Source organism: Colobus angolensis, unplaced genomic scaffold (genome assembly GCF_000951035.1).
Source record: "Colobus angolensis palliatus isolate OR3802 unplaced genomic scaffold, Cang.pa_1.0 Scaffold83, whole genome shotgun sequence".
NCBI classification, from domain to species: domain Eukaryota; kingdom Metazoa; phylum Chordata; class Mammalia; order Primates; family Cercopithecidae; genus Colobus; species Colobus angolensis.
The window spans coordinates 1,272,030-1,281,210 of record NW_012122154.1 but is presented as its reverse complement, the minus strand read 5'-3'; the positions used below and the strand labels follow the sequence as shown (position 1 = coordinate 1,281,210).

Genomic DNA, 9,181 nt, shown 5'->3' with positions numbered 1-9,181 from the left:
AGGCTGGTCTCGAACTCCCGACCTCAGGTGATCCACCTGCCTCAGCCTCCCAAAGTGCTAGGATTACAGGTGTGAGCCACCGCGCCCGGCCCTGTCTCATTTTTAATATTGGAACTAACTCATATTTTGAAAATAATGCTGTGAGAGCCGAAGAGCACATATCTGGAGCCATCCGTTTGTTTCCTGTGTGGGCTGTGGGATGAGGTGAGCCTCTCCAGCCTGGGCTCATGGTGGGCGGCCTAAGAAATCGTGGGTTGCTCAAATTCCAAGCAGCATCTCAAACCTACCCCTCTCTAGGTAACATTGCTCTTAAAGTCTTTAGCAGAGACCCAGGGGCTGAGACAGAAGACCTCACAATATCACTAAGCTATCTTCAGGCAAAATCCTGCAACCTGTCTCTTGCTATAGACACTAAGATCCTGCCTGGTCTTGCCTTCATGTCCTAGGCTGGAGCTGGGTCCCTTTCCCATCCCCTCTGCTCCCCCATCTCTACCTGCCTCCAGGTCCTGGGGAGAAAGTAGGATCTCATCTGCCCAGCCCAATGGGCACGGCGGTTCATCTCATGCCTGCTGGGTTCCACAGCCCTCAGGTGGCTCCCCTCACAGAGGGGGAAGTTGGGGAAGGCTTGGAAAAGGGAATAGCGTCGGAGGTAACCACGCTTTGTTAAAAAGTCCAGAAATCCAGAGCCAACCAGGCCAGCTGGTGGCTGCTGACCCCAAGGCAGGAAGCCAAGGGGCCCAGGTCCTCCCTGAGTGGTGAGCGGCAACGCCCACCCCAGACAGGCCTGGGCCCTGGGCCAGGGTCAGTGGAATGTGTCTGACCTGGACTGGAAACTGTGCCTCATGAGGCTTGGGGTTGGGGGTGAGGCCTCTGGCACTGGAGAGGGTCCCAGAGGGTCAGGCTCTGAGGGGTAGGGGGGCAATATGGAAGGTCTCAAGTCCAGGGGCGCAGTCCCTGTCTCCATGGTCCCCACACTGGCTGGGCAGTGAACTTCAGCAAGCGTAGTATCCTGGAGGCTGGGTGATGGTCTGGACGCACAAGGAGAGAGGCATGGTGGCCTCAGCTGTGGACAAGGAGGGTCTGGGGTCCAAGCGGAGCCTGCTGGGTGGCCTGGCGGACCCAGCCTGGCCTGCAGCAGGGCCATGATGTGCCGCAGCTCCCGGCTAAGCTGAGACACCTCCTGATTGAGACGAGAGATCTGTTGAAAACACATCGAGTTGTTTCACAGGTGCCACGGTAATAACCAGGTGCACCCCCCTCTCCAGTTTACAAAGCTCCTTCACAGTCACTTTCTACTCATGGCCACCCTGGGAGAAAGGCAGGATGAGGGTTATTTTTGCCCAGATGGAAAATGCCCCAGTCTCTTTCCAGAAAGGATTTGGGGCAGCAGATATTGCTATTCCTCCCCTACACACACACATGCGTGAGCTTTCCCAAGATGTGGAAAAATGTGCTCAAAGAGGCCACACATCTGTGAAGTGACAGCCTTATTCTCAGCTGATCCCATCGCACGCTCAAGGGTCTCTATCAGTGCTTTTCAAACTTCAGTGAGTGTAGAATCAACTGATAAACTTTTTAAAATGCACATTTCTGGGCCCCACCCCAGACATTCCCAATCCTAAGAGGCCCAGAAATCTGCACTCAATAGGTTGTCAGGTAGTTCTTTTTTTTTCTTTTCTTTTTTTTTTTTTTTTTTTTTTTTTTTTTTTGAGACGGAGTCTCGTCTGTTGCCCAGGCTGGAGTGCAGTGGCACGATCTCGGCTCACTGCAACCTCCGCTTCCCAGGTTCAAGCGATTCTCCTGCCTCAGCCTCCCGAGTAGCTGGGACTATAGGCATGTGCCACCTCGCCCGGCTAATTTTTTGTATTTTTTCAAATACAAAAAATTTGGGGTTTCACTGTGTTAGCCAGGATGGTCTCGATCTCCTAACCTCGTGATCCAACCACCTCAACCTCCCAAAGTGCTGGGATTACAGGTGTGAGCCACCCCACCTGGCCTATCAGGTAGTTGTGATAGATACTTGTTTGGGAACCACTGGCCTAGAACTGAAGGATGCCCAAGGCCTTGAGTGGACTTGCCCTCAAGCTTGCTGAACAAGCACCAGCCCTGCCCAGGCCCCAGGGCCTGAACCAGCCCAGGCGCCGCCCCTCTGGGATGCCCCATGTTTATCAGAACACAAGGAAAGCCAGTTCCCAGGGGCTGTGCCTGGTTGCTCTGTGGTGACAACTCTGAGATCCCGTGGGGAGGAGGCAGAAGCTGCGCCTCAACATATAGGATCTAGGTTCTTCCTGGACAGGATTCAGACGTCTAGATCCAGGTCCCCCAGGCCTGAAGGCCTCTCAGCCTCCCTGTCCCCTGCGCTCGCATCTGCTTACACTCATTCCCCACTGCTGGGGTAAGGGAAAGAGGTGGGGCCTGGGCAGGAGAGAGTCCCACAGTGGTGGAGGGAGAAGAGATCCTTTTATCAGGCTGGGAAACCTGAGCCAGTCGGGGAGGAAGGGAACCAACTGGTACTGAGTGCCTACGACATGCCAGGGACTGGACCAGGCACATATGCACTCTCATTTCATCCTCAAAACTCTGGGAAGCACATATTACTATTTCCCCATTTTCAATGAGGAAGCTTAAGTTCAGAGCGGCTGTGGGACTTGCCCAAGGTCATCTAGCTAGCATGAATTTTTTTTTTTTTTTTCTGAGACAGTCTTGCCCTGTCCCCCAGGCTGGAGTGCAATGGCGCGATTTTGGTTCACTGCAACCTCCGCTTCCCAGGTTCAAGCGATTCTCCTGCCTCAGCCTCCTGAGTAGCTGAGACTACAGGCACCTGGCTAATTTTTGTATTTTTAGTAGAGACGGGGTTTCATCATGTTGGCCAGGCTGGTCCCAAACTCCTGACCTCAAGTGAGCCACTGCGTCGGGCCTGAAATGCTGTTATATCAGGCGCATCTCTGAGCCAACCCCAACCCACCTCCTGGTTCAGCCGGCAAACCTTTTCCTTCACCTCCTCAGCCTCACTGGCCAGTTCTGGGCTGGGCCTGGTCCCTGCAGGGTGAAGGGATGCAGGTGAGTTCATGGAGCATTAATACCTGAGCCTATAACTTGGGCTGGAACCCTCCTGTCATTGGGCAGGTGGAAAGCAGGGGGAGAAAAAGCTCTAGGGTCTGTGAGATGGGAAACCCACACTCCTTAGCCTGGTTTTGAGGCCGCTGTGTAACTCTCCAGTCTCATCCCGCGCCTCGCCCTGTCTTGGTACGCAACTTCTCTGTGGTGTCTAAACACAACATCCTCTGGTTTTCATGCCTTTCAAAAGCTATTTTTTTTGTTTTGTTTTGTTTTGTTTTGTTTTTTCTGAGATGGAGCCTCACTCTGTTGCCCAGGGTGGAGTGTAGTGGTGTGCTGTCAGCTCACTGCAACCTCTGTCTCCCAGGTTCAAGCGATTCTCCTGCCTCAGCCTTCCGAGGAACTGGGATTACAGGTGTGCACCACCACACCTGACTAATTTTTGTATTTTTAGTAGAGATGGGGTTTCGCCATACTGGCCAGGCTGGTCTCGAACTCCTGACCTCAGGTGATCCACCCTCATCAGCCTCCCAAAGTGCTGGGATTACAGGCATGAGCCACCATGCCCAGCTCAATAACCGTTTTGCTCCACCCTTCAAGATCCCACCCTTTAAGCAGCAACTCAAGCATCCTCTCCTCTAGAAGAAGTCCAGTGGGCACTTTCCTTTTCTACCAGAGTCCAGTTCTTGTCTGTCATGGTATTTAACATCTGGAATTGTTTATCTGTGTATAGAGGTGTCTCCCTGCTAGACTCACTCCAAGAGCATGGGCCAGGTCTGTTTTATCTCTGTATTCCCAGGATGGCACCTGGTACATGGTAGGCCCCTACTACATATGGGATGGATGGACAGGTGGATGGGCAGACGGATAATGGGGTTGAAGTCCACTGTTGGCCCTTACCTGTAGGGGGCACCTGGGAGCGGGGCCTTGGCGGCTCAGGCCTCCTGCTGAACCGGAATGAAGGGGCCTCAGCTGTGCTGCCAGAGTCCTCAATGCCATCCACTATCCTGGGGACAGGGTAGTGCTCGTCAGCACCATGGGGTGAGGATAAGGGCCAGAGCAGAGCAGACAGAGGGGAACTGGGGGCAGCAGTGCCAGGGGGCGGAGCAAGAGCGGCGGTCAAAGTGGGTTGGGGTTGCAGGCTGTGGTTGGAAGGGTGCGGTGGGCACACGGGCAGAGACAGGATGAAGCACTGTTTGGATAGAGCCCAGAGAAGGTTCTGGAAGCCAGTAGGGGTTTGGGGAAGGGAGGGGAGGCTGGCATCTCACCGGGGACTGAGGTCCGGAGGTCCAAAGGTTCCCAGTGGGGGAATGAGAAGCTGAGGGGGCTTCCAGGCAGCAGAGCACCTGGGGGGGCTGTGAGGGGAGGCGCTGTGGCCCTGGCCAGCCAGGGCAGGGGACAGGGACGGGGATAAGGAAGGAGAGGAGACAAGGGCTGAGAATGGGGGCAGCTCCTCGCCCAAAAGGCTGACCAGGGAGCCCCGAGGCCGTGCTGGACTGAGGTTGGGCAGCAGGAGGGGCCGTCGGGGCCTGGGACCACCCCCAGGCTCCGCGCCACTCTCGGCCTCTGTGATGGATGGCAGCGTCTTGTCTGAGGAGGAGCCGAGGCTTTCTGAGCGGGGCTGCGGGCAGAGGGGGCAGCTGATGTCGCAGGACAGTGAACCACAGACCCCTTCATTAAGTAAGAGCCTTCACTGGCGGATGCAGCTCCCCATCCATGGAAAGGGGGATGCTGCTCCCCATCTCACCCTCTCCCCAGGGCAATTCAACCCCACCCAGGAAGTGGGTGTTACCTGGGAGAGGCGAGGGGATCGGGAAAAGCGGCTGAGGCCCTGTGGGGACATAGGAGAGTTCAAGCCGACTCCCGCCTCCCCACGGCCTTAGCGCAGCCCCTCCCTGTCCCACCCAACAGTGTTATGGGGTTGAGAATGCGGGGTCTTTTGTGGAACTGAGTCAGAAACTACAACTCTAACTCAAACAAACACTGCATAGCAAAGTGAGACTGAAAAGCAGCAAAAGACCAAGGCCCAAAGTGTAATGTACAGGCCTGGCCCAGAGCCTAAAACAGTGGACTCAGGAGACATTTGGTGAGAGAAGAAGAGGAAGTCCCAGGTGATGATGCGCCATCCAGAGAGGGGCTTGAAAGGGGAGCACATGAGGTGGTTGTTTCTAAAGGCAGGGTCGTGGCTGGGCATGGTGGCTCATGCCTGTAATCCCAGCACTTTGGGAGGGTGAGGTGGGCAGATCACCTGAGGTCAGGAGTTCGAGACCAGCCTGGCCAACATGGCGAAACCCTGTCTCTACTAAAAATACAAAAATGAGTCAGGCATGGTGTGCACACCTGTAATCCCAGCTACTTGGGAGGCTGAGGCAGGAGAATCACTTGAACCCGGGAGGTGGAGGTTGCAGTGAGCCAAGATCGCACCACTGCACTCCAGGCTGGGTGACAGAGTGAGACTGTCTCACACACACACACGCGCGCACACACACACACACACACACACACACAGAAGAAACAAAGGGAGGGTCCTCTGAAGGAGTCGGGAGTCTGGAGTGAGGCTGAGGAGTGGTCAGTGGAGATGGGGCAGTAGAGTTGGGAGTAGAAGGTGATGAGAGACGGCCAGGGGCCTGGGTGATGGCCAGTGTAGTGTCAGCAGGGTTGGAAGGTATGAAGCAGGTAAGGGGCAATGGAGTAGGGTGCCTGGGCTTCAGGCATGATGTTTTTAGGGTGGAGGGAGGTTCACGGGACTCTCAGGCTGGGGAGGTCTGCTTTGGAGGAAGGGACTCTGGAAGGATGGCGGCCATCAGGGGTGTACATACACTGGTGTCAGAGCCCTGGCGCAGGTTGAAGGTGAGGTCCCGGGGCAGGCCAGCCCGGAAGGCAGCCCCATACTCAGGATAGAGCCTCAGGACCTCAGCCAGCCCTTGGCTGCTCAGCTGCTGCAGGCCACAGTAGGTCAGAGCTTTCACATCAGCACTGGTCTTCTGCACGAAGCTTGGGTCTGCTCCCAACCCAGCCTCCTGCCCCGGCTCAGGGATATCTGCTCCAATGAGGTCCCCCTTCCCTGTAGGTAAGGGATAGGGACAGTCAGCTGGGGCAGTGGGAACAAAAGGATATCAGCTGGAGGTGCTCAGTGGATTTGAGGGGTGGTCAGTGTGTTTGAAGGACGGTTGATGGTGGGCCAGTCAATGGGACTGGTGGAAATAACCAATGGAATTGGGAAAAGGTCAGTGGGAGTGAGTAGGGCCAGAGGAATGATCGATGTAATTGGGTGAAAAAAATCACAATGGCTGGAGGGATCAGGTCAGTTAGAGGGTAAAGGTGACTGGAGTTTAGGGTCAATGGGGTTGGGAAGAGGAGCAATGGGAAAGGATCAGTTGAGCTGGGGGACAGTCACTGGGAGGGGTTGATGGGTTGAGGGATGCCTAAGGGCATTAGGGGTAATCAGAGGGGAATTGTCAAAAGGGGATGGTCATAGGGTGAAGGGACTGAGAGAGTATTCCTCAGCAGGAACTGTAGGTATCCACAAGGAGTATCCCATTCTCTAGAATCCTGGCCATTCCCAAGTCCTCAGCAGCAGGGAGTGGGGGGTGGTTCCGGGGTAGGTAATCAGGGGTGACGGGGTCCTTACCCAGGATGGCCAGCACCATGTTGTCTCGGAGCACCTCAAGTGAGCCGGAGCAGACATAGTAGTGTGCCTGCAGGGCATCCCCACGGCGCAACAGGTACTCGCCCGGAGCGCAGAACGAGGTCTTGATGTGCAGTGATAGGGCCCGCAGGCAGCCCCTGCTGGCTGCCCCGAACAGCGGCAGCTGCAAGATCTCCCGATTCAGGTGCATAGCAATGTCAGCTCTCAGCTCGTCTGGGAAGTCACGCAGTAACTGCATAAGGGGCATAGGTCATTCTGGCCATCCCCCTGCAGCTACTACTTGAGTCTACAAATGTGCTGAGCTATCTTCAAAGACAGAATTCCTCTTGTCCTTGCTTTGAAGTCACCCATTCCAGACCTTCAGTACAACCTCTGTGTCTAACCTCAATTTTGCTTGCTGCGTGAACCTCGAAACCCAATTTCAGGGGCAGAGACCAGGTATTCTCCCATCAGTTCCCTGCCTAGGGCTACATGCTGGTCACTTAACCCCATCATTCAGGAGCTGTCCCTTGGGGGTCAGCCTTCAACTGGGAGTCAGGAGACCAGGAGTCAGCTCGGCTCCTAAGTCCCTGTGGACCTTGGGCAACCCATTTCCGCTCGCTGGTCCTCAAGATCCCAGTTTGTATCTCAGTCTGTAAAATGCAGAGTTGTTATTGGACCTTGGGTACTATCAATGACCTCTTAGGGCCACATTCCATGTTCACATCCTCATATGGAGCCCCTTGGCCACCCTGGCTTGTTGAACTCTCCCTTCAGCCCCCCTGGGCTCCCGTGAGGGGCTTCCTCTTGGTTCCTCCCACCTGTCCCTCTGCTTACTTCCTCATTTCCTCCCAGGCTCCTCTTCCTCAGCCAACACCCCAGACTCTCACTTTCCACACTCTCCCTGCATCATAGCAACTGGCCCCATGGCTTCCCCACTATCTGATTGCCCTGAGCCCTAACTCTGAGTCCAGACCTGATTTCTTTTTTCTTTTTTCTTTTTTTTTTTTTTTACCCTTATCTTCCTTTGGACTGATTATTTTCTTTTTCCCTGGCCTTTTCTTTTTTTTTGGGGGCAGAGTCTCGCTCTGTTACCCAGGCTGGAGTGCAGTGGCATGATCTCAGCTCACTGCAACCTCGGCCTCCCAGATTCAAGTGATTCTCCTGCCTCAGTCTCCCGAGTAGGTGGGATTACAAGTGTGCACCACCACGTCCAGCTAATTTTGTATTTTTAGTAGAGACGGGGTTTCACAGTGTTGGCCAGGCTGGTCTCAAACTCCCAGCCTCAGATGATCTGCCCACCTCAGCCTTCCAAAGTGCTGGGATTACAGGCATGAACCACTGCACCCGGCCAAGAGCTGATTCCCATCCACCTACTGGGCAACCTCCCTCTGGACCTCCCCCAGGCACCGCACCCTCCTCTTGGTCTGACCCAGGACTCTCACCTTCATCCCAAAGCCCCATCTTCCTCCTGTTACGCCTCCATCCTCACCCTTGGCCTAAGCCAGAAACCTGGGAGTCACTCTGAGCTCTTCTGCAACTAGCAGGAGATCACCACATCCCACAGATCCCATCCTCAGAGATACCTCACCAATCCATTCCCTCCGAGATCCCCACACCACTCCCCAGTCTAAACATTATGCAGGACGAAATCTAAATTCCAGGCCATCCCTGAGCTGGGCCTGCTGCCTCCCAGCCTATGTCGTGCCCTCCTGCCCTGCCTTCTCCCTCTGCAGCACTCACATGCCCATTCCTGCAGGCCTACGGAGCTGCTTTCAGTTTCCTAAAGCACCCACTCTGCTCTTTTGTGCCATCACTTCTGGACCTGTGTCCCTACGACCCTTTCTACCAGGGATGGCCTTCCTATAGCAGGCTGATTTCCTTCTTGTCCTCTGTGATGTCCCTTCTTCTGTGCCACCTTCCTTGACTCTTCCCCACCCAGGCACAATGAGGACCCCACGTCACCAACATCCCTCCTTTACAGCCCCATTCACCGCCGCACTCTGTTCATCTGTCTGCCTCCCTCACCATTCCAGGTCTCCGTGAGGGCCAGGGCTGAGTGTCATCATCTCTAAGCTCCCTGTGCCCAGCACCAAGGCTGGCCCAAAGCAGGCACTCAGGAAATGTTGGCAGAAGAGAGAGTGGCATCAGCTGGGCCCTGAGCTCTTTCACTCCCATATTCAAGTGCAAAGAAACAAGAATTTGGCTGGCTGTGGTGGTGCACGCCTGTAATCTCAGCAAATTGGGAGGCTGAAGCAGGTGTATCAAAACGTCAAGGGCTCAAGACAAGCCCGACCAACATGGTGAAACCCCATATCTACTAAAAATACAAAAATCAGCCAAGCGTAGTGGCAGTTGCCTGTAATCCCAGATACTCAGGAAACTGAGGAAGGAGAATTCCTTGAACGTGGGAGGCAGAGGTTGCAGTGAGCCGAGATCATGCCACTGCACTCCAGCCTGGGCAACAGAGCAAGACTCCTTCTTGAAAAAAGAAAA

At 54.9% G+C, this 9,181-nt stretch overlaps 1 protein-coding gene across 1 annotated transcript in view; it reads right to left on the bottom strand.

Moving 5' to 3' along the window:
• Positions 1–802: 802 nt before the first annotated feature.
• KCNH4 (potassium channel, voltage gated eag related subfamily H, member 4) overlaps positions 803–9,181 on the bottom strand; it is a 21,072-nt gene continuing 12,693 nt past the window's right edge. Inside the window, exons 10-16 of the mRNA XM_011929727.1 lie at positions 6,689–6,938; positions 5,877–6,121; positions 4,850–4,888; positions 4,326–4,678; positions 3,958–4,064; positions 2,966–3,039; positions 803–1,198 (exon numbers count right to left, since the gene is read on the bottom strand). Coding sequence (XP_011785117.1) covers positions 803–1,198; positions 2,966–3,039; positions 3,958–4,064; positions 4,326–4,678; positions 4,850–4,888; positions 5,877–6,121; positions 6,689–6,938 — 1,464 coding nt within the window. The remainder of the gene's footprint in view (positions 1,199–2,965; positions 3,040–3,957; positions 4,065–4,325; positions 4,679–4,849; positions 4,889–5,876; positions 6,122–6,688; positions 6,939–9,181) is intronic.